Source organism: Xyrauchen texanus, chromosome 40 (genome assembly GCF_025860055.1).
Source record: "Xyrauchen texanus isolate HMW12.3.18 chromosome 40, RBS_HiC_50CHRs, whole genome shotgun sequence".
In the NCBI taxonomy this organism is placed as follows: Eukaryota; Metazoa; Chordata; class Actinopteri; order Cypriniformes; family Catostomidae; genus Xyrauchen; species Xyrauchen texanus.
Window position 1 is genome coordinate 20285677 of NC_068315.1, and position 25666 is coordinate 20311342.

Here is a 25666-nt window from a genome sequence, read left to right on the forward strand (position 1 = left end):
ATTAATTGCATTTTGGATAAGAAATAAACATGGAATAAGTAATATCGAACTTGCTGCACGAGTGTTGTTGTACTGAATATCAGCATGATCACAGGTAATCAACGCTATGCTAATATTTGGTACAACAGCATGGTTGTGAGTGTGATATTGTTTTTATACAATAGTACTATAAACAAAAACTTAATATTGAGTAACTTACAGTTCAGATGCAATATGGACAGTCATTTTGTCTATTTTTGATCTGCTAAGCAAAGTTTTGATTAGCTCATACTTATGATCGAATAATTGGTGTGCTGATATTCAGTACAACAGCACTCTTGCTCATGTGATTTTGATTTATATAACAGTTCTATAATTGTTCCATACTTTTATGCCCTATTCAGGTAGGATTACTTTTATAAGGGGATGTTGGGTAATATAATAAAAATGTTCATATCATTCATATCAGCCATTTTTCCAGACCTTTTAAAGACTGTCCCCACATTGGTAAAGATAACAGCATCTTTTTCCTTCTATAAAACGGCTGGTAAAATAACCACAGGTTACATTAATCACATGCAAATTGATATATTATAAGTGTAAATATTAAACAATCTCCTGTGAAAAAGGAGTTTTCCAGAATTTTCACACTTTTTTTAATATAAAGGCCTTTACAAAAAATCCAGAGTTCGGGCAAACTGGGTGCAATCTTGCCACAAATTTTCCATTAATTATTTTCACGTTAAAATGAGCTTGTGATTGCCGCAAATGCTTGCCAGAAGTTTGCAACTCTTCACTGGTAGTGGTGAACCAACAGCAAACCTTTGGTAACAATGGACAATGTGAAGCAAGTTTGCCAAAAAGCTCATTTGCATGTGAATATAATCAGTAGTGAATTTGCGACAAGTTTGTGGAAAATTTGCCTTGAACTCATGATTTCTATAAGGGGTGCTCCTGGATGCTTTTTTTTTTTTGGACTTTCCTAAACACCTGTTCCCCTTCTGTCGCTCTCTCCACGTTGTGTCAGAGAAGCGACACTAGGGGTCTCTCTTGAGCGCCGATATTCACCTCTGGACTATGAAAAAAGGCCAATGAGAGTTGGCAACCAGTATTTGCATGTCCCGCCCCCGGACATACGGGTATTTAAGCGGCGCAAATACGGGAGTTCATTCAGAAAATTTCTTCGGAGCCGATGGTCGTGTCTGCAACTGCTGCGTGTACACACCGAGTTCCTGTTATCCCTCTGCTGCATGCTGTTGGATTCTACGGCGCACAACAGCGGCTTTCTCCTGTTTGCACGGCTGTGCATTCCTGCCCCTGGGTGCATCGACAGTGCAGAAGTTTTTTCCCTAAAAGAGTGATTTTATTTAAAAGAGTAATTTCCTCTAAAAGAGCAAAACACAGCGGCGTTGAACGTCCTTTTAAGGACGCATCTTTATAAAGATGCCCTTCCGCCCCTGTGTTGTTTCACTTCCCGTTTTTCCCGGAAGTGCTCTCTGCTTCCGACGGCCACAGGCGCTGTCTCGTGTGTCTGGGTAGCGATCACACCGAGGCTGCGTTTGTGGATGGTTCATGTTCTCACTGCGAGATGACCATGACAACGTTGCGGTCGCGGCTTGCTTACAACCGTGAGCAAGCCACTCCAGCCGCCCCCCGTGTTGCTCCTTCTTCCCACGGGATTGAGGACGATGCGGCTGGCGATGGAGGCGATTTGGGGATGGCAGCGGGTGCAGCTCCGCCGGGTACGCCCCCCTCGGACCACCCGCACCCCAACACGCTCGTTGATTCCCGTCCGTGCTCGAGGCAGTGGTGACTCGCCTCACAGCCAGTCTGCCGACCCTCTTGCGATGGAAGCAGATGAGCTCACCGCGGCATCAGAGGGCGGGTTATCTGATGCTGAGGACTCCCCTGGGCTGCCGCTTTCGGGCCTGCACACCCAGGCTGAGGCTGACGCACAGATGACTGACATGCTTTCCCGGGCAGCCGACAGCGTGGGCTTGGATTGGAACCCTCCATCCTCCCCACAACCATCACGGCTGGACGACTGGTTCCTGGGGTCTGGGCGCCGCTCACAGCCTCGACCCCCCCACGCGGTCCCGTTTTTCCCGGAAGTGCCTGATGAGCTGACGTCTTCGTGGAGAGCACCCCTCTCCACTCGCCACATCGCCACAGGCTCGTCCGCCCTCGCCACCCTCGACGGCGGAGCGCGCCATGGGTACGAGGCGATTCCCCAGGTGGATAGGGTGGTTGCGATCCATCTATGCCCCGGTACCCCTACCACCTGGCGAGGTCGCCCCGTACTCCCTTCCCGGACCTGTACAGTGCCACGGGACATGCCGCTTCCGCCCTGCATGCCATGGCTCTCCTGCAGGTCCACCAAGCCAAGGCACTACGCGACATGCACGGGGGTGGCCCTGATCCTGACACGCTGCAGGAACTGCGCTCAGTGACCGACCTCGACTGAGAGCGACGAAGGTCACAACACAAGCGCTCGGGCAGGCGATGGCCACGCTAGTGGTCCAGGAACGTCAACTGTGGCTGAACATGGTCGAGATGCGTGAAGCCAACAAGACTCGCTTCCTCAATGCCCCTGTCTCCCAGTTCGGCCTCTTCTGCGACACCGTCGAGGACTTTGCCCAGCAGTTCTCCATGGTGAAGAAGCAGATGGAGGCCATCTCTCACATCATGCCTCGCCGCAAGCCTGCCGCCACGGCCCATGCCCTGTCTGCTCACCGAGGGCGTCCTCCCGCGGTCAGAAGGCAAGCCCCTGCTCCGCCTCAACCCGGGCCCAGCTCTCAGCCCCAGCGTCGAGCAAACCGTGGGAAGCGCACGCCCCCTGTCTCACGGACCCCCTCGAGGACCCGGAAGGCTCCCAGGCGCTCATGAGACAACGCACCCAGAGCCCAAGACGTTAGCTCCGGAGGTGGTAAGACCGCTCCGTCCCCCGGTGGAGGGCCGGGAGGAGAATCCTTTGTTTTTTCATTTGCCGCACCCCCTAACACGGGCTGCGGTACCCAAATTCTCAATAAAAGAGCTATTTCCTTTGTCTCTGGGACACATGGCCCGCAAATGCCGTTCTCACGGCACTCTGCTTTCAGGCGTCAACAGTCCCGGCTCCATGGACGCGGTGTCCCCGCCTTCAGCGCCACGACTGTTCCCCGGCCGGCCGGTTCAGACGAGTCCAGAGGACGCCAACATCAGACCTCCTCCTCAGTCACGAACCCGCCCCCCCGCCGGGTGCGCGGAGCAAGGTAAGTGCTTTGAGTTTATTCTCAGCACCAGAGCCTCGGGACGCCACGTTGCCTCCCGACGCCGCGTTACCTGTTCCGCACCGCTGCGAAGCCCCGCCGGTACGTCCAAAAACCCGTCCCCTTGGTGCCCCTAGCACGGAGTTTAGAGGCGTGGCTTTCACTGCCCAACCCGTCACGCTGGCTGCACCGGACCATTCGACTCGGTTACACAATTCAGTTTGCCAGGTCTCCGCCCCCCTTCGTGGGCGTACATTTTCCCGCAGTACACGGCCAACATGCCCTCTCCCTGCACGAAGAAATCGCCTCCCTTCTATTAAAGGACGCAATAGAGCCTGTCCCTCCAACCGAAACGAAGAAGGGTTTCTACAGCCCTTACTTCGTTATACCCAAGAAAGGCAGCGGCTTACGACCGATCTTGGACCTGCGAGTTTTCAATCGGACCTTGTCCAAACTCCCGTTCAAAATGCTCACCCAGAAACAAATTCTATCTGGCGTCCGGCATCTAGATTGGTTCGCAGCGGTAGACCTGAAGGACGCGTACTTCCACGTCTCAATTCGCCCTCGACACCGCCCCTTCCTAAGGTTCGCGTTCGACGGCCAGGCGTATCAGTACAAAGTCCTCCCCTTCGGCCTGTCTCTGTCCCCTCACGTCTTCATGAAAGTCGCAGAGGCAGCTCTTGCCCTGCTCCGAGAAGCCGGCATACGCATACTCAATTACCTCGACGACTGGCTCATACTGGCCCACTCCCGAGAGTTACTATGCGCACACAGAGACCAGGTGCTCAGCCACCTCAGCCGTTTGGGGTTTCAGGTCAACTGGGAAAAGAGCAAGCTCTTCCCGGTCCAGAGCATCTCTTTTCTTGGTCTGGAGTTAGACTCAGTCCCAATGACAGCACGTCTCTCCAATGAGCGTGCTCAGTCAGTGCTGAAATGCCTCGCTTCCTTCAAGCCAGGCGCCATGGTCCCGCTAAAACGTTTCCAACAGCTCCTGGGGCATATGGCATCCTCCGCGGTGGCCGCGCCGCTGGGGTTGATGCATATGAGACCACTTCAGCACTGGCTCCGGACTCGACTCCCGAGATGAGCATGGTGCCGCGGCACGCACAACATAAAAGTTACCTCTGCCTGCTGCCAAACCTTCAAACCCTGGACAGACCTCTGCTTCCTAAGGGCAGGAGTACCCTTGCAGCAGGTGTCCCGACGCGTTCTGGTCACAACCGACGCCTCCAAATTGGGTTGGGGCGCCGTATGCAACGGGCGCGCAGCCGCAGGCTGGTGGAACCGAGGCCCGCTGCGCTGGCACATCAACTGCCTAGAGCTGCTGGCTGTGTTTCTGGCCCTGCAGAAGTTTCTCCCATTAATTCGGAACAAACACGTCCTAGTCAGGACAGACAGCACCACGGTCGTAGCCTACATAAACCGCCAAGGCGGAGTACGCTCCCTACACATGTCACAGCACCTCCTTTGGAGTCAGCAGCGACTCAAGTCACTGCGCGCCACTCACATCCCCGGCAACCTCAATGTGATAGCGGACGTGCTGTCGAGACAAAGCTTGCCTGGCGGAGAGTGGAGGCTCCACCCCCAGTCGGTCCAGCTGATTTGGGACCGGTTCGGCAAGGCTCAGGTAGACCTGTTTGCCTCCCAAGAAACCTCCCACTGCCCGCTCTGGTATGCCCGGACAGAGGCTCCCCTCGGGGCAGACGCATTGGCACACAGCTGGCCTGCGGGGCTGCGCAAGTACGCATTCCCCCCAGTGAGCCTTCTTGCACAGGTGCTATGCAAGGTCAGGGAGGACGAGGAGCAAGTCATTCTGCTAGCCCCTTACTGGCCTACCCGGACTTGGTTTTCGGACCTCACGCTCCTCACGACAGCCCCTCCCTGGCGAATTCCCCTGAGGAAGGACCTTCTTTCTCAGGGACGTGGCACACTCTGGCACCCGCACCCAGACCTCTGGAACCTCCACGTCTGGCCCTTGGATGGGATGCGGAAGATCTAGCCGGCCTACCACCGACCGTCATAGATACAATCAATCAAGCCAGAGCCCCCTCTACCAGGCATCTCTACGCTCTAAAGTGGCGTCTGTTCGCGGACTGGTGTTCTTCCCGAGCCGAAGACCCGCAGAAGTGCGCAGTTAGGTCAGTGCTCGTGTTTCTTCAGGAGAGGCTGGAGAGGAGGCTGTTCCCCTCTGGCGAGCTGACTCCCGTGTATCCCTTAGGCAGTCATGGCTGCCTCGGTTGCCGTGCTGTATGTTCCCCCCTCTATGAGGCTGGATCCACCACCGCACCGACTTTTCCACACAGGCCCTAAGCAGGCCTCTGATGGTTTTGCCACTTAAACTTGCCTCCCCTCTCGGGTAGGCGTGGCCTCCGCAGGGTCTTCTCCGCCCTGAATAAGGGCAAAGACCCCCTTCCCTCAATGCGTGTAAGGGCCCCGGCCTTAGTTGCTCTATGCGAGAAACATAGAGAGAAAAGAGGCCCGGCCAGGCTTGGCCCGTTCCCAGGTTGGCAGCCAGCACCTTGTTCCCTCCAGGGTAACGATAAGGAATCCTGATGGCTTAAATGGGGCATTGGGGAAGGGTACGTGCAGCCTGATACAGTTGGTCGTCCTGCACGTAAGAATACCTGCTCGCTCCTGTATCAGCAGTTCACGTACACGGCTCAGCGCATGGCACTTTTATAAGTGGACCCCTAGTGTCGCTTCTCTGACACAACGTGGAGACAGCGACAGAAAGGGAACGTCTAGGTTACGTATGTAACCTCCGTTCCCTGATGGAGGGAACGAGACGTTGTGTCTCCCCTGCCACGTCGCTGAGCCGAGCCACTGTTGTGGCCGGACCATTTCCGGCTCCTCAGAAAAATCCTGAATGAACTCCCGTATTTGCGCCGCTTAAATACCCGTATATCACTATAAGCAGGCATTGTTGGATGGAGCTCTATTAGTGATCAGATACAGGCAGATGGGTTTATGTTCCTTCATAGTGATTCTTTTTGGATTTGGTCTTTTATGAGTGTTAAACTGCAGGTTTCAGGCTGCTTACTGCCCCAAAAAACATTCACAAACTGTACTTTCACACATACATGTAAACACAAGCTTAAACGTGCTGAAAACATGCAGAACACACCACAAGCATTATGTGCAGTCACACGCACACTAAACATTCTTATGCCAACAAATGCTGCCACAGAGATACATACTGCATGTTGTGGGCAAGCAGTTATCAAGCATGTATTGCACCCTACAAAAATGTATTGTGGTAGTACTATGGCACAGTGATGGTTTCAAACAGTAATATACAGAATACCATGGGATTTCATGTTCAGTACCATAGTAATTTTTTGTAAGTGGCATTTGATGCATGCATACATACATACAGTATATACATGCAAAGACAAATAAAAATGTGTAGACTTTAATGACATTTATGGCTCCAGGTAAGTAGCCCGTTACCTGTCTAGATGATATGCTGCTATCTCTGCATTGTGCCTCTCGAAATCGGAGAAGTAGAAGAAGTCGGGGGGTGTCTCCTGCTCCCGTGTCTGCCTGTAGACAAAGGTTAATCTGATGTAAGCCCCTTTCATCAACAAAGCCATAATCACAATCCTAGCCCTTGAAACTGAACCCACCCTCTAAAGAATAAAGCAAAGTTTGAAAGATGTCCCTCCATTTCTTCTAGATTGTTGTGAACTAAAATGTATTTTCTTAACATTGATTTTAATCAGTGTGGCTCTCAATAACATTATAAGGAATTCTAGGAACATGTTAGGAACAAAAAAATGTTACATGGGAAATGTGCACTGTCCTTACATAAATGTTACATAGTTCCGCCCACTGTGAAATCTCATTGGTCCATAATTCTGCTCTGCAAAACTGTATATTAAAAAGTAGGCACTGATGTGTTGTGGAGGCGGTCAGATGCAATGTCTACCACAGTGTGACATTTCAAAATGTGAAGGAAGTAGAGAAAAGTCGTTTTGGCACCTTGGTTTCAACAAATGTTCTTTTTTTAATAAGAGGGAAGTTTTGAATTCTGAAACTGATAGTGTGTTTTTTTTTGTACAATGACTGAACAGTAATATGTCAAAAGATTAAGAACACATTTTTCCTCATGTAATGACCCCTTTTAAACATCAAGTATATTCTGATTGGCCATTTCACTTTCGGTGGGGACACAAAAATTGCTTGTCGCTTGAAACTTGTCACTTCATACCTGGTTAGAAGGGCATGATTGGCTTATATCTTGGCTATACAGAACATCTTGTCAAAATATATGACATTTAAATGAGCACTTAAAAATAGACCAAACAACAATAAAAACTATATTTTTTAATCAATAATTGTAGGTCAATGGAGGACAAATCAATTCCAGACAAGCATCTTTTCGCAAACAAGAGCCAGAAACTATTTTTATCCACCAGCAGGACTTCATACGGTCCTGCTGAAATGATTTCAGCAGACTTCATTTCAAACATACTTGAGATTTCTCTCTCTCCTCTCTTTCCTTCTCTCCCTCTGTCTGAATGCTGTCCAAATGTCAGAACAATTAAATCCAGCTGGGACCTCCGCTTTCTCCACAGTCTTAATCATGTACAGTAAGAAGACGGTTCCAAACAATAACTTCTCTAGGAACCGAATCTTGTCACGCCCCAGCGTCTTTCTGGCAAAGCGAACAGCCTGAACCAAAAGCAAGGTAACCATGTAGAGGAGTGCCAGCTCTGTGATGGAAACAGATCCTATCTTGGCAAAATCAGGCATTCAGTATTGTCCTCAGCTGGTGGCAGTCGTTCAAGGCGCAGCTGTGAGGCTGAAACACTCACCGATCATTAAATAACACAGCATGAGACCTGTCAAATGAGAGTCTCCAACTATACATTCTTGTGCCGTCCGCTCCTCGAAGCCCCGGATAATATCACTCGCTCGCCAACTGTGAACCTCTTTTCAGGCATGAAGAGAATTAAAATGGATTTGTGCTTCTGCCGGAAGAAACAGGCCTACTTCTGCTACGAACCCAAAAGTGTCCTCGCTGTGAACCCGTTGGACCCTTGCCCTGAGATGCTCAGATGTTCCACTGACAGAGAAGACAAAGCATGCACGCATGTGTGAGAATGGACCAAAAATTTGTATTGCTTTACCTCGCAGTTCCTGTATCCTATAAGCTGCATCAGTCTGTTCTCACAGCAATGTTTATATCTCAGTGTCTAAACTGCAAAAAAAATATTCAGTCACTGAGTTCACAATCACTCAGTTTTTTTTATCTTGTTTTCCAGTAAAATTATCTAAACATCTTTAAACAAGATACATTTGCATGAGAAGCAAAATTACACATTGTTCGACATCTGGTCAAAAGGGCAATTTGCTTTCCTTTTTTTTTATTTTAATTTTTTTTTTATTTCTCTGAATGCAAGTCTTCATATGTCATTTAAATTCTCAAGTAAATGTATCTTGTTTTAAAGGGACATTATACACTCTGTCATCATTTACTCACCCTCATATTGCTCCAAACCCATATAACTTACTTTCAATATTAGATATTAGGACGAATTACAGTCTCAGTCACCATTCACTTTCAATGCACATAAAAAAAGAGCAGCATCAACATATTTTGAAAATTTTGTATAGATTACTTTTATGCTGCTTTTATGTGCGTTTTGGAGCTTTAAACTTCAGGCCACCATTAACTTGCACTGAATGGACAAACAGAGCTGAGATATTCTTCTAAATATCTTAGTTTGTGTTCAGCAGAAAAAAGAAAATCATACACATCTGGGATGGCATGAGGCATGAAAATGAGAAAATAAAGGTTTTTGGGTGAACTATCCCTTTAAATCACTATTTCTGTAAACTGGACCAGCCTGTTATTACAGCAATTATAATACTGTATCTCACTGTCAAAGGCACTATGAATGTACTATTATGTGTTTCTGCTGAAAGAAATAGGCCTACTTCTGCAAACAAACCCAAAGTGCTTTTGCACTGAACATATTGGACATGAGATGTTCATGTTTAAGAAAATAAAGTGTGCACAACTGTGAGAGAATGTACCACAATTTGGCTTTGCTTTAGTTTGCAGTGTCTGTAAACTTCATCATACTGTTATCACAGCAATTATCATTCCTCAATGTCTAATGCATTGCAAGTGTAATACTATGTCTCTTGTACTTATTGAGCACCTCCATGCCCAAGCACTTGACCCTGGCAAGGCCTCCACTGCAGTGACAGCACTTAGCATCTGCACAGATACGCTTCTGCACTACACTACAATGCTTTTCATCAAATATGATTTCCATCAAGGCAATTTCAGTGTTTAACATCAAGACTATCACACAAATGTTCTGAACAAAAAAAAAAAATAGGCTTTTAAGTGTCTCTGAGACAGCAGATGATGGCGAAAGCCTCCATGGAGTGTTCTGTGGGTGGAGAACCCTAATCCCCCTCCTCTCACGCTGGCACTCCAGACAACCTTGTTAAGCTGAAGCTTGAGAGCTCTCATTTATTCCTCTAAAACCCCAGAGAGACGCGAGGAAAACAACACTCAACTGGCTGTTGGACCAGAAAATTATAACAAAGGAAAGCAGACACAGGCCAGCCTGTCACAGGGTCAAAACAATCCCTTAGAAGGATTTGGTAAAGCTTTTAGTTTCTTACATAGACACGAACGACACCTCTGAGAGAACAAAAATTCCCTCTGTATTAGCAATAAGAGTTTATGAGGTACTAAAAATAAAAACAAACAAAATAACAAATGGGTTAGCACAAGAGACAGTTCGACTCTCTCTGTGTGGGAGATTTAGAGCTTAAAGGGATAGTTCACCCAAAAATGAAAATTCTCTCATCATGTACTCACCCTCATAATATCCCAGATGTGTGACTTTCTTTCTTCTGCAGAACACAGACAAAGATTTTCAGAAGAATATTTCAGCTATGTAGGTCCATACAATTCAAGTGAATGGTGACCAAAACTTTGAAGCTCAAAAAAGCACATAAATGCAGTATAAAATAATCCATACAACTCCAGTGGTTAAATGATAGGTGCAGGTGAGAAACAGATCAATATTAATTCCTTTTTTACTATAAATCTCTTTTAAAGCTTTATGTCCTTTTTGCGATTCAAAGTTCTGGCCACAATTTACTTGCATTGTATGGACCAACAGAGCTGAAATATAGTTTTAAAAATCTTTGGTCACACTTTATATTAGGTGGCCTTAACTACTATGTATTCTATCTACAAACATTAAATACATACAAGTTTATATATTTACTGTGTAACTATATGTTGTTCTGCGAAATTCCCACATTTGCTGCTTCTGAGGTTAAGGTACGGGTAGGTTTAGGAGTAAGGTTAGGGTTAGGATTAGGGGTAAAGTTAACAGTAGTAACTACACATGTAATTAAATGCAAGTACCTTAAATGTAATTACAATGCAACAACGTGTATGTACATAATAGGTGCATCAATTATAATATGTATCAGTTAAGGCCACCTAATATAAATTGAGTCCTGTTTTTTTGTGTTCTGTTGAAGAAAGAAAGTCATACACATCTGGGATGGCATGAGGGTGAGTAAACGATGAGAGAATTTTCATTAAACTATCCCTTTAAGGTGATTTTTTTCCATTCTGTTTTTTCAAACATGTGTTCAGTGGATGTGGTTCACCATAAAAGATGCCATCTGAACAAACTCTTAAAGACCCCATGAAATCGTTTGAGGAGCACAGTTTTATGATCCTGGGTTAATTTATTTCCTATTGAAACAGGACGTTTGGGCATTACATATAGAAGGGATCATATATAATATATATATATATATTTTTTTTTTTTGCCCCAAATAGCCAATATTCTTTAGTTTACGTCACAAACATGAATCCTAATTTTACCACAGGCTTGTCACTTGCAGGTGGAGGGACATTGTCATTCTAAAGGGCATTTGATTGGAAAGAATCTGTGTAGTGCAAGATGATTCATCAATATTTTTGGTCTGTTTTTTATTTATTTTTCCATAAGACTCAGACTGTACATTTTAAAAGCATCTGCTAATAGTACATTTTGTCAGCATTAAATGAATAGTTCACCCAATAATGATAATTTGCTGATAATGTGAGTTTCTTTCTTCATCAAAACAGAATTTAAGATTTTTAGGATTTCAATTCAGACCTCCTTTAAACAATGCATGTGAATGAACTCCATTTTTTGACGGTCCAAAATGCATATTTAGGGTGCATCAAAATAATCCACATGACTGAACACAAACTATTGATTATTTTTTAGAAACAAAACAATACTTATATACTTTTTAACTACAAATGTTCGCTTCCATACATCTCTGTGACGCATGCTCATGAGAGGTGTATTCAGGCTCAAATAGGTAGGGGTTGGGCGAAAAACTTCATCTCCTCAACTTTTCTAAAATCAAAATCCACCGAAATCGTGTTTGAAATTGTTTTGGACTGTTTTGGTTTGTGAATGGCGCTTGGTCTGTGCAAGTTTCTCTTGTAAACAATGACGTGCTTCCTGCCTCCTCCTCCACGTGACCACTCCCAAATATCGCGTCATCCCTCTCAAATATTGTTTTGTTTCTAAAAATAATCAATCGTTTGGGTTCACAAGTTCACATTTGTCAACTGGAGCCATGTGGATTATTTTATGCACACTAAATATGCATTTTGGACCGTCAAAAATGTTTTACATTCACTTTCATTGTTTAAAGGAGGCCTGAAATGAAATCCTAAAAATCCTAAATTCTGTTTTGATGAAGAAAGAAACTCAGATACATCTTGGATGGCCTGAGGGTGAGAAATGATCAGCACATTTGAATATTTGGGTGAACTACACCTTTAAGGAGTAGACTATCTTACAGATGTCCTTAAAGTGTTTGGTTACAGATAAATTAAAATTGTGTTGTCATATCCTCACCCTCATATCGTTCCAAACCCATGACTTCACAGATGTTGGGGCCAGGGGCATCGGACTGGGGGGGTAAAGGGTACCGAGTACCCAGGGCCCGAGGCAGGGGGGGCCCCTTAGAAGTCAGTTTTCTATACATACATATTTGGTACGGGGGCCCAGCAAGATGGTTTGTACCCAGGGCCCAAAATTTGGTGCTATGCCCCTGGTTGGGGCCCATTCATACCGAATGCATTTTTGTGTGTCCACGCTCTTTCAGCATCTCATGTTGAAACACTGCATTTTTTAGATGCCATGTCAAGCTAAAAAAAGATATGAAATGTTTAAAAGTGTTTTTCAAGACGCATGCATTCTGTTATATTTGTTGAGTTTAGATTTTTTAGCACAAGATTGCATTCAGCCTCAACGGCCCCTTGGGCAGAATATTGAGAATTGACAGCCCCAGTAATCTTATGGACAAAAGATGCAATGAAAATAAATAGTGACTGAGGTTTACATTCTGCCTAACTTCTCCTTATGTGATCTAGAGTAGAAAGAAAATATGGGTGGAACAACAGAAAGGTGTGTAAATAATGACAGATAATACATTTTTAGGTGAACTATCCCTTTAAATGTAACACACTAAAAGCAACAAAACTCATTTGAGATTTTATGAGGTCTTAAATGACATGCACGTAAAATGGCATGCACTCCAATAAGCTCAAGATGGGCATCTGGCATGTGTGTAACATCTTAAAACTGACTCAGCTGAGAGAAGGATGTCTTGAGTGATCAAAATTTGCTGAGGGTGCTCTCCATTACTCTTGCTAGATGGACAGGTTATCGGCACATACACACTGCCGCACATGCTCTGATGGTCATAGCTATACGTAACAGCTTGCCTTTGAAACAATGAAACAGGAGTGGATGAGAAAACTGCTGATAGACAAAAGTGCAAAAGACAACCACAAAAACTGAAACATCAGGAAATCACAAAGGATCAAACTAATGAATCAAAAAGGACACAATATCTAGGACACTATTTCCTGACAAACACCTTTGTTGGCTTTACACTGAACAAACACTGAAAACAGCAAATTCATCACAGAGCCTGATGGCTGCAGCAAGTGTGTTGGTCAGTTTGTGATGGTGCTAGGAGACACAGCAATGTTCAAGCAGACACTTGGCCTTAAGAGAAAAACTGTCGGATTGAGAGCTAAATTTGTTCAATTCACAAGATATTTTCCACAAGGGCCACTCTGTGACTTTTAAACTGTGAATGATTATCAAATGGAGCATTGTTTAAACTGCAAAAGCATGCTGAGGTGAACTTTGGAGCTAATATCATGGTGTTGGGAGCAAACATTACAGGAGGAGGGTCCAGGTGGAGAATAAAGCTGCTTTCTGTGGCCTGTATGTGATAACAGGTAACAGGTAATGTCAAGAGGCAGCTCATTTTACAAACTTCAGTAAGCATAGTTTCTCAATGTGCTGCAGAACATGGACAAAGAACACTATGTATGTATCTTGGAAGTTGTTGGAGCTGGAAATGGCCATGAACGCGCAGAAATGGGTGTGGTGGTGACGTAGTGGGCTAAAGTACATAACTGTTAAGCAGAAGGTCACTGGTTCCATCCCCACAGCCACCACCATTGTGTCCTTGACCAAGGCACTTAACTCCAAGTTGCTCCAGGGGGATTGTCCCTGTAATAAGTGCACTGTAAGTCGCTTTGGATAAATGCCAAATGCATAAATATAAATGTAAATGCTGGTATAGGTTATATTTAGTCATGAACAAAAAACTTTCCCTCCCTTTTGTAAATGTGAAACAAACAAAAAAAATACCAAGTTTGTCTAAAGAGACGTGTCAAAACAAAAGCTGGTGTAATATTTCTCTGTTTGGAAATGTAAGTGGTTAATGCTTTTCCATCTCTGAAGGGCAACCTCCCTTGAGTTAGGACTGAGGCCAGCCCATTCCTCCTCGCTGGCCTAGAAGTGCTACTAGCAGGTCAGCGGGGATGTCTGGTATTTAGTGTTACATCTGGCAGCAGCGGTAGAGCCGTTTATTGGTGGTAGGAGTGAAAGAGGAGGCTGATGTCGGCCTTGAGCCTGCTTTATGTGAGGAGATATTCAGCCATGCTGTAAAAGTTCCACAGAGAAACACTTTTATTCCCTGTCTCCTTTCTGTCTCTGGATGCTAGTTTTGCATTGGTGTTGTTTTTAAACTCTGACATCCTAAAGCACATCCGGGTGTATTTTTGTATGTGCTTATGCATGAGGTGAGAGTATACCGAATTTTTCTACATATTGAATGTATGTATTTGAATGTTATAGCCCTATTTTAAGAGTGCTATGACTTAAGTGCAGCAATATGTCAATGGGGATGGTCATGATGAAGTTTTGATATTTTAGTGCAAGCATGTGCTAAGTCTAGGCGCAAGTGGTTGGTGCAACCGAGCGTTTATGGGCTGGATCAAGTGCACTTTAATTCTGAAATTCTTTCCATTATTGCAACATTATATTTTCCATTTCATGTCAAGCTACTTCAATAAATGAAGATAGTCCATTCACAAGAATTAGGTTGTGTAAATGAGCTGTATGTGATGCATTCGCCTGTGCTACTGTGGACCATGACATATGTGTTGTATGTTCTCTATCAGCCTCTCTCGGACTGTTGGCTCTCAACAAACTCATCATGTCTAACCTCATTAAAATATGCTTTTCTTCTCTCCCATTGTTCATTGTTTTGTAATATATATTTGTTTTATGTTTCTCTGTTAAATGTTATATGTTTAATTTAAGTACAGCGTTCTTGAGCTTTGAAAGGGCACTTCACAAAATAAACTTGTCATTATTATTATTATTATTATTGATCTACTGACACACAGATCATGGCTAGTATTAAAAGTGATCAATAGCTCTTTGATTTCATCTGATGGTGGAATCCCCAACTTGCAAGTGCTGGAACTGAGTTTCTAGACAGGTTTCTCAAAAGTCTAAGCACAATTACCTACTTCTCAGGAAAATAGCAAATTGTGCTTTGCGTCACTTCATTAACACACAATAAACCCAAAGTTTGACCACATAAATCCACAGTTAACGCAAACACTCCCACCCACTGCCACGAAAATTGTGCTAAGAATTAGCATTCTTATGAAAATTGGTGTCCTTTTTGATCACCGTTTTGTGGTCCGTTCTGCATAATGCGAACTAGCCGATCGCTAGTATTACTACTAAAGCTAGGAAACTTTAAATTGCTTTAAACGTACAACTTCAGCATTACGGTTCATCACAGCTGAGAGACACAACAGACAGACTAATTACACAATGGATGCTGTTTAAAATGGCGGAGGACATTGCGGTTTCTATAGTGATCGAATCTGTGGCAACCGCTAAATAGGGAGAAATACCCTCGCTTGAGCGCTTTTTTTCCACTGACCTCTGCTTGGGTCTGGGAACAGGTGATTTGCTTTCTTTTATTAGTGACCAAGAAATAATGCTAAATTTTAAATATATCTTATTCATTCTTATATTTCTGTTTATTTCCAGGTCCCTGGTTTTCAAAGTGGTTTCAGTCTTTTGGACCCCACTGTATTTAAAAGCAAATTGTGTGATCTCTGTGCAAGTTGTGGCACAGAACAGAATTGTTAAAATAATGATTGTTTCCAAACTTGAGCAACTCAAACAATCAGCGCAATGTTTGGAAAGTACCACACTGCCAAAGTGCAGAAGTTAACCTACGAACATCTTAAAAATTGTCAATGCACATTGAACTGAGATATGAGGAAGTAGTTTAACACTGAAAAAAATTACACGCTTCACATTCAATTTCAGTTATTTTGTTTGTATTTCGCCCGTGTCTTGTCTTTCACAGTTTCACAGCTGTGCTCCAGGGTATAAGACAGAGCTGTGTGAGCCAGCAGTTCAAGTCCAGCGAATGTGAAAAATGACTTGACATGAATACGAGACCACGACTCGAACAAAACAATAACCCTTAGGAACAGGCTGCTTTCTGTATGGAGCAAAAAAATTGCTATGGCTAGGCTGAAAATAACAACAGATCCTTTGCAAATGCAGGGCTCAAAAATAAGGATGATGTAAGACATTTTCTGGCTAGTTGACAGACTGTCACTTGCCATATCTAATCATTGCTTTAGTTCTTACATTCCATTGATCTTAATATTCAGATATTTGCTAAAAGTTTGAGAATGTAGGGAGACCAACTTCATCCCCAGACAGGTCGCGGCTGTTCCCCTGGCAAACACAGACACACATGCAATGCGGCCACATGCATCTCTCTCTCTAACTGACGCCTCCGGCTCCCCTTTATCCCGCTCTCCTGCTGATCAGCTGATTCAGTGCCGGCCGTGCATCATCATGGCCCGGCCACGCCCTCCTCCTTGTTACAGGGAGTTATCATCATTTATAAGTTATCATTAAAAATCTCCTCTCCTCTGGAGAATATTAAAAGGTTTTTTAACTTCCGGAACCAGATAGTTGAGTGCTATAGTGCTTCTAAGACAAGCATTGTTCTTCATAAAATTACAGAATATGAGACTCATACGTAAAAAGACAATTTACTAACAGATCTGGACTGCACAGAACACCCTGGCGCTAACACACAAAATAAGAGTGGCAGAAAAGGAGAAGAGATGAAGAGAGAGAGAGAGAGAGAGAGAGAGAGAGAGAGAGAGAGCAAAATAAAAGAGCACACAGTAAGCTGACAGATAGGCAGGCCTAAATAAGCGAGACCACAGCATCAGCCTCTCATGTGCATCATCCCTGTAATGGCATCGTGTAAATATTCCAGCCAGATCAACAGGCCATAAAGAGGAATCCATCATCTGCACATAATCTCTGACAGATTTACTGGCCCGGGCTGACAGGCTTCCCTGTATGATAGCACGTCTGGAATAACACCCCCTCCCAACCCCACATGCATCAGCACACGCAAACACACACACACAGGCGCACACACACTTGTTGTGTTTCCATGTTTTATGGGGACTTTCCATAGACATAATGGTTTTTATATTGTACAAACTTTATATTCTATCCCCTAAACCTAACCCTACCCCTAAACCTAACCCTCACAGAAAACTTTCTGCATTTTTACATTTTCAAAAAACATAATTTAGTATGATTTATAAGCTGTTTTCCTCATGGGGACCGACAAAATGTCCCCACAAGGTCAAAAATTTCGGGTTTTACTATCCTTATGGGGACATTTGGTCCCCACAAAGTGATAAATACACGCTCACACACACACACACACACACACACACACACACACACACACACACACACACACACACACACACATAAACCCACATCACATCTCCCATCTGACAAGTAAATATGATGGCTGTGCTATCAGGTTAAAGAGTGCAGTGTGTGGAGAGTGTGCTCTCCAGCTTGCTGTGGTTTGTTCAGGGCTTTCACACGCTAAAGCGGCTGCTATTATGCATAACTGGGGTTAGAAGATGTATCAGCAACTCGCTGCTTCACATTTTAAGTGGAGGAATAGTAGGGGTGTGAATTGCCTGGGTTACTACAATACAATATTATATTATATTGTTTTATGTGCTGAGATGCACAAAGTATTTTGATGAATTGCATTATAGCTTTTTAATTTGACTGCAATAAGACTTTTATGTCATGCAGGGCTATACGTGTACTTTTTTTAGGTGGTAGCACAGGTGCTAGAGATCAATTTTGTTTTATTAGCACAACTTATAATTTATTAGCACTCAGAAGAGTGCAGTAGAAACTGTTTTATTGTTTTTTTAATAAGTTATTTATTACTTGTTTTTTTAATCTATGACTGCTACTATTTTGATACAATATCATATTTAATGATTTTTTTATTACAATACAGATAAATCATGGTGGTGCTACACCCTTGTAATTTATTTGACTGGCCATTTGACCCCACCACCACAGAATATGTATTTCCTTCTTTCCTGCTATATATATATATATATATATATATATATATATATATATATACATGCAATACTTAGATTTTTTATAATTTTATTAACATATTAATTGTAATGGTTTAAGAATAGACCAATGAAAAACACAGAACCAATTTTATCCTTTTGTGGATGAAAGTGGGAGTGTTTGGGAAACCTGAATATTGTCTATACATTTATTGAATTATTGATAAAATTACAATAACAATAACAACAACAATAATTGTATTAAGTATGATAAAACAAAACAAATATTTATATTAACAATTGTTATAATAATAATAATATTTAATTTTAAATTAGAAAAAATTATATAGCAACATGTAACAATATTTCAATAATAATAAAAATATCTCTAATAATACAATAATCATTGAAATGTTTTAAAACACTGCAATAGGGTTTTAGTGAAACTCAGGGGCCACAGATGCTCTCAGAAATGTCTTATTTTCCCCTTATCTCAATTCTCAAATTTAAGACATTCAAATTAATTTAAATGTCTTTGATTTCATAATGAGCTTGAAAATACAATCATGTATTTCAAACAGAAAATAGTTCCATCCTTAAGAGGCAGTTGTGACGCCTCCTTTCTTTCAGAGGACGGCAACCACTCTAATCCAAACAAGCGAAATAGTCAGGGACAAATGACTCTGCCCTGCAGGTCTGCTTGTCTCTTCTCACATGGCTGGTGATTCCTCTCTCATTGGGTGGGCGACCTCACTGTATCAAACCTTCACTCCTTTATTCATTTTAATTAAAAAGTAGATTGTTTAAGAGCAGGTTTATGGGACGTTCGGCCATGAATGCCACATAGGGGACTCTGATGTGAGGGGTGAATTCTGGTACCACGTGTTGTAAAATAGAACCATGTATCTGTGAACAAGGCTGTGACTCTGTCAGTCTCTATTACTGAGCTTTATCACTTCTGCTCGGCTGTAAAACCTTGGAGTGGGTTAATGATAAAACGCCAAGTTGGGGCACATGATTTGTAATGATCTACAATCAAATGTGACAGTGCATGTGAACAAAGAATAACAGTCATAAAGCCAGATGACAAAAAGAAAATCAAGATGTTGAATCACACTGCCAACATGTCTGTCAACATGACCATTAAAGTTTAAACATCAAACATCTGGTTGTCAGTTTTTTATGAGATCATAATTTTTATATGTATTTATTTTAATCTTTAGTGCAGACTGATTTGTGCAGTACAGGAGTTCCAATCACCTTCATGTAATTGGAATTGACCGCTCCATCTAAACAAATGCATTTCTGCAGAAAGAAAGCAGCTGCCATTATCATTTATAATTACAACAACTGAACCTTGGGACCGGTGAGTATTGCTCATTGATTTCCAGGGCTCAGCTATGCGTTCAAGGCAAACATGTCCTTTTCATTGGTTATATAAATAGAACGAAGCCCTGACAAGGTCAATGTTAAATGCATCATCTGTGATTTCATAATCTTTCCACTGAAAAACAATGGTTATGAGGTTAAAGTATTTTAACACTAAACTACAAATACATATATAATACAGATTAATCATTTGATTATCATAATAATCACAATTTGTTTTCCAGAATGTACTGTATATTGTACATATAAATCTATGCCCTTTTTTTTTTTCTAAAAGCACTGGGGCTTGTATTACTGGATCTATATGTATGTTTTGCATAGTTTTAAAATATCACACTGTCAGGGGAAAAATATTTTTTATAACAGATATTCTATATTATTATGTTTATGTGAAATGTTGTTGCTTTGTTGCTTGGCAACTAGGAGCAGCCTACAGTTAGGCTAATGAACTATATGTATTAAATGTCTGTTGATGCTTTTGTATCCTTGTTTTAATATTTCTGTCAAACCACTGGGTTTTACATCGGCACTCCTACAGTATGTTATTATGATATGTGGTCTGGCTTGTGTCTGTAATAATATTTCTTATTATCTTAATATCTTACAGTATTATATCTTACATCTTGTAATATCTTATAGAAAAACTATATGCAGTGTGAAAGTCTTACATACAGTGCAAAGGTTTTAGGCAGTGAAAAAATGTTGTATAGTGAGAATATTTTTTTAAAATAATGCTACGAATACGTTTTTAATCAATTAACTTAACTTTAGCGTAGTAAACATAAAAAAATAAAAAAATAAATATATATTTTTGGTGTGAGCACCATATGCCATTCTCCTAGGTACATTTGAGTACCGTTTTTCAAGGTTGTTGGTAGATAAGTTGTTCCAAGCATCTTGGAGAACTTGCCACAGTTCTGTGTATTTGGACTGTCTCACTTGATTCTGTCTCTTTATTTAATTCCAGACTGACTGTTGAGATCAGAACTCTGTGGGGGGGTCATACCATCTGCTGCAGGACTCCTGGCTCTACTTTTCTATTCTATTTGTAAAAGAAATGTTTGGAAATCTAAAAATGATATATCCTATTGTCACACTAAAGCAGAAGATCTAAATTAATTAATAATCTTAAAACAAATGTTTTTTGTGAAGCTTCTAATGTGCATAAGACTTTTGTACAGTACTTTGTACATTGTAATTGTACAGAGTATGCAGTATACAGTATATATGCATTCTCAGCTTTGGCAATCAGTCATGCAAATGAAGCCATTTTTAATTTAACCTCATATGTTAGGGCTTTGAATGTTAGAATTTTAGTAATGAATTATCTAAATGAGGTTAACTTATCTAAAAAAAAAAAGGAGCATAAAAAATGACACAATATAATGTTTCCTGAACCATACATAAATTCCATAATAAAAAATACACACACACACACATTAAGTATGTTTTTTCCTACCATCTGAGCAATTCAACTTGAAGTACATGTAACTTTGACTTTTTAAGAGCCATGTCAAAATGGGGCAGTTAGTGTGCCTTAACAAACCTCACAAACAGCGCAGCCATAGAAAAAGTGCAAAACAGAATGCAGGGATTTTGAGACGTGATTAAAACGTTTGAACTACTTTTGACTTGACACAGCAACCTAAAAATGCAGCATTTATGATGCTGCTAATCATTGAGAAGCTCCAAAGGCGCCCTAATGCACATGTACATAGGCCGACAGACAAAAAACAAGAACTGATTTATGTACAATTATATGGGAATAAAACAAACAATACTTTTTCATTCATGAATAATAACATTCATAAGTGTTAATATTCTCCTGGCACACTTCACAAAGCTCTGAATGGAAAGCTGTGTCTTTAGATGTTTTACAGATTTACAGTACTAAAGAGAAACAAGCTAATTGCTTTGCCTATATAGCAATTACCAATAATTAGTCAGGCTGAGTCATTCATTTTAGAATGGCTCTCTGTACACCTCACACACCTTAATTGTCTCTCCTCAGAATGAAGCTTCCCTCTGAGTACATGACATTTCTCTACCAACAGGGAAGCAATGCAAATGCCAACCCAGGTAACGGCAGAATAACTGCTCAAGGGACTAGCAACCCTAGAAAACTGAAGCCTTTATGAGAGGACGTTTTCTGTATTATTAAAAAAAAAGGCAGCCACATCAGCCCGTGTGTTACAGTGGGAGGGAACTCTGGGAAAATCCTTTTACGGCGGCGAATATCTGTCTCCAGCATTAAGTGTTATCTTCTGGCAGAAAAACAACACAGAGTATGCAGCAAAGCAGAGTCAAAAGCAGAACGCAGGATATGACAGAGCATCTCTGGAGAAGGCTTTACATAATTTATATCCCATATTCCTCCTCCTCTCCTAAGGGGCATTACCAGGAATTTCTGACATTCCATCCCAGTCTAATGATCATAAGCCACTGTGTGTATATGAGTGTGAATGTGTACTGTATGTTGTGAATACTTGGGCATGGAATAAATGTGTGTGTGTGTGTGTGTGTGTGTGTGTGTGTGTGTGTGTGTGTGTGTGTGTGTGTGTGTGTGTGTGTGTGTGTGTGAATTTATCACTTTGTGGGGACCAAATGTCCCCATAAGGATAGTAAAACCCGAAAGTTTTGACCTTGTGGGGACATTTTGTCGGTCCCCATGAGGAAAACATACTAAATTATAAATCATACTAAATTATGTTTTTTGAAAAAGTAAAAATGCAGAAAGTTTTCTGTGATGGTTAGGTTTAGGGGTAGGGTTAGGTTTAGGGGATAGAATATAAAGTTTGTACAGTATAAAAACCATTATGTCTATGGAAAGTCCCCATAAAACATGGAAACACAACAAGTGTGTGCGTGCGTGCGTGTGTGCGTGTGTGTGTACACGCTGTAGTGCAAAACATTGGTTAATTATTTGCAACAATGGAGGAGTCGACTAGATAGGCCCAGACATAATCTGAAAATGTTTGCAGCCTAATACAGTGACATTTGCCATTCACTTTTAATGTAGGTAAAAAAAGATGCAATGAAAATGAATGGTAACTGAGGCTATCATTCTACCTTACATCTCTTTTGTGCTCTATGGAAGAAGAAAATAGTGCAATAGAAGGTTTTTAAAGTCCCAAAAGTAATTCTTTGTGTGACAGTTAAAGGGTTAAAATATCGCCATCTGAACTGTAAAATCAGTTCAGCTTTACTGATGTGAGAATGTTAATTATTTGCCTATCAGCAGCGCAGGCTTAGATCACCGTGTACTGAAAATGCCTTAGAAAATCACACGTCTCCTTTGTGAGGGTAGGGATTAGCTGAAGATGGCATTCTGAGAGCTTTTCAGTGCTTTACAGGCATTTGTATCCCACTCTACCTTTCCCTTAATAGGATAACCCTGACGTCTAATAAAAAGCACATCATTTGTGCCATTCCAACACCTGCCTCAGCCACGCAGCAAACGCAGCCCTACGGAGGGCAGATACACAGACGGGCGGGTTAATGATGACACAGTCAGAGTGTCAGGGTGCCGAGGGCACTCTATTCCTTCATATCACATAGCTGCTGGAAACAGCTTAATGGACAGGATCCGAGGCCAGGGCGCAGTATGAGGGCACAAAGACAGTGAGACTGAGTAAGATGGACATGGAAGAGAGAAGCATGGGAGAGAAAGAGAAGAGAAAAGTCTCTCCAGAGGGGACGGTCGTTCAGATGGCAGTATTATTCCTCTGGGAGGGAACATGTATGAGGAATAGAGGGATGCTGTTAATAGCAGATACAAAGCATGAAAATACTGTACATACAGCTGACTACTCGCTGAGAAGGCAGGCCAGAAGTCACACAGCGCTCGTATAAAGCACGGACTGGTCTCTGCTCTCAAGATGACAAAACTGCATGATCCACATGGTTACACACAGAGAAAACAGGAAAACAAAAACCAATGAAAAGTAAAGTGGTAAAAAGTGTGGCACAGTGGGCTGTGCACACGCCCATGACTTATAAGAACTGTTGACTCACAAGGACCAAGGTTTAAAGGGATAGTTCACCAAAAAATGAAAATTCTCTCATCATTTACTCACCCTCATGCCATCCTAGAAATTACTTTATTTCTTCTGCAAACACAAATTAAGATTTTTAGAAGAATATTTAAGTTCTGTAGGTCTGTACAATGCATGTGAATGGTGACTAACATTTTGAGGCTCCAAAAAGCATATAAAGAGAGCATAAAAGTAATCCATACAACTCCAGCGGTTAAATCAATTTTTTCAGACATGATATGATAGTGTGGGTGAGAAACAGATCAATATTTAAATATTTTTTTTGGCACAAATTCTCCTCCCTGCCCAGTAGGGGACGATATGCATGCATAATGTGAATCACCAAAAATAGAATGAGAGAGTGAAAGTGAAGGAAAAAGGATATTGCTCTAATGTGGATTACGTATCTTTTTAGCACCTAATTTTGGCACCTATTCACTTGCATTGTATGGACCTACAGAGCTGAGATATTCTTCTTAAAATCTTCACTTTGTTTTGCTGAAGAAAGAAAGTCATACACATCTGGGATGGCATGAGGTTGAGTAAATGATGAGAGAATTTTCATTTCAGTCATGTACCGATCCCACCCTTACTTACTTACTTAACTTCACATTACTTTCAAAGGTTGCTTTTTAAAGCTCAGGAAAGTTAATAGTGTAGTCAACAACAGTGGGTGATGAATGCCCAATTTAACCAGCCACTTAGATTTTTCATACATTTTATAAACATATAAAAAAATGTAATGTTATTTTGTAATATAACATATAATACCTTAACATATAAAACATATGATACCCATAAACTATTAATACTATTATCATCATCATCATAATGATAATTTTGCACCAAATGCAGACTAAAGTACGGAGCCCCCGAAGTGACCTGTTCAAAAAAAAAATCACAGAAACTTTTGCGTGCGCACGAGGTACTGTTACAGTTTCCGATGTGTGTATAGCTCTTTTCAGATTGCGTCATTGCCATCATTCATTTACTCAAAGATACTGAGAGCATGAATGCGCATGAATTTATAGAAATATATTTTAACCTTGGCCTTCAATACAAAGACATTACTGTCTATGACATTTGTAATACTGTCATGGATTACTCACAAATGAGCATGAAATAACCACATTTGGCAGACAGTGGGTGTTAACTTTAAACCCTGGTTACATTAATGCATCAATTTTGTCTCAGACAGTTCTCCTAAATTTTCTAAGGAGGAATACAAAGACAACACATTTGTTAACAAACAGTAAAAAAAACAAATTGAGCTTTAAAAAATAAACCTGGTTATTATAGCTCAGATTCTGCAAATCTTGAAAGAATTTGATGACATATGTTTGAATTTATATTGAAATATCTGACATTTGATTGTAGAATTGGTAACTTGGCAGATCTGAGCATAGTCTGTGACACAGTTTGTTGAGATTTCTTCTGAAACATTTAACTGATCTCCATTTAAAGTCCCCACGAGTGTTGATCCCCATGAGTGTTGCTGCATTTTCTATTGAAATAAAAAGTTGGTATGGGACAAATCGAAGGGCTCATGTCTATTTTTAAATATCCAATGGCCTTTAGTTTAAGTCACAGCATTGAACATGATTTGGTACTTGCTATTAGGGGAAGGGACATTCTTATTCTAGAGAGCATTTCATTGGACAAAGGCAATATCCACAATATGTTTTCCTTTGAATACGCCTCTCATCCACACTGGAACAGCATTTTTCTCCACAAGACACTTTCAAAAATGCTCTCCATAACCGCATACTGTGGGAAACATTGGCATTAGGAAACTGTAAATGGTGTTTTCAAATGTACTGTACACAGATTAAAAGCCACACAATTCTGGTTTTGATTTCATGGGTTCTTTAATTTCATTGCTCTCTAGGAGAAACAATCGTGATAGATCTCATCTGTGATATTTCTTTCCTCTGGGTTTTTCCTTCTGTATCACCCTGACAGTGGGCTTCAGTTCAAGCACTTAACATTTACTGACATTTGAAGAGTTTTTCTCAGGTCAGGACAGTTTACAGCTACAGTATGCAGAGATAATTTAGAAGAGCAACTGCGATTGAGAGGCATTTCCTCTTCGCTGGGAAACAGCTCGGCTGCTCTGCCCAGAGGGATGAGTCCACACTGAGAATGAAAGAAACATCTGCCTGCAGAAGTGTTCTGTTGTTTTCTGTACTTGG

At 41.8% G+C, this 25666-nt stretch overlaps 1 protein-coding gene across 1 annotated transcript in view; it reads right to left on the reverse strand.

Annotated features, from left to right (window-relative positions):
* The window catches only part of fam20cb (FAM20C golgi associated secretory pathway kinase b), a 54814-nt gene that overhangs the window by 9573 nt on the left and 19575 nt on the right, over positions 1-25666 (reverse strand). Inside the window, exon 4 of the mRNA XM_052113252.1 lies at positions 6678-6770. Coding sequence (XP_051969212.1) covers positions 6678-6770 — 93 coding nt within the window. The remainder of the gene's footprint in view (positions 1-6677; positions 6771-25666) is intronic.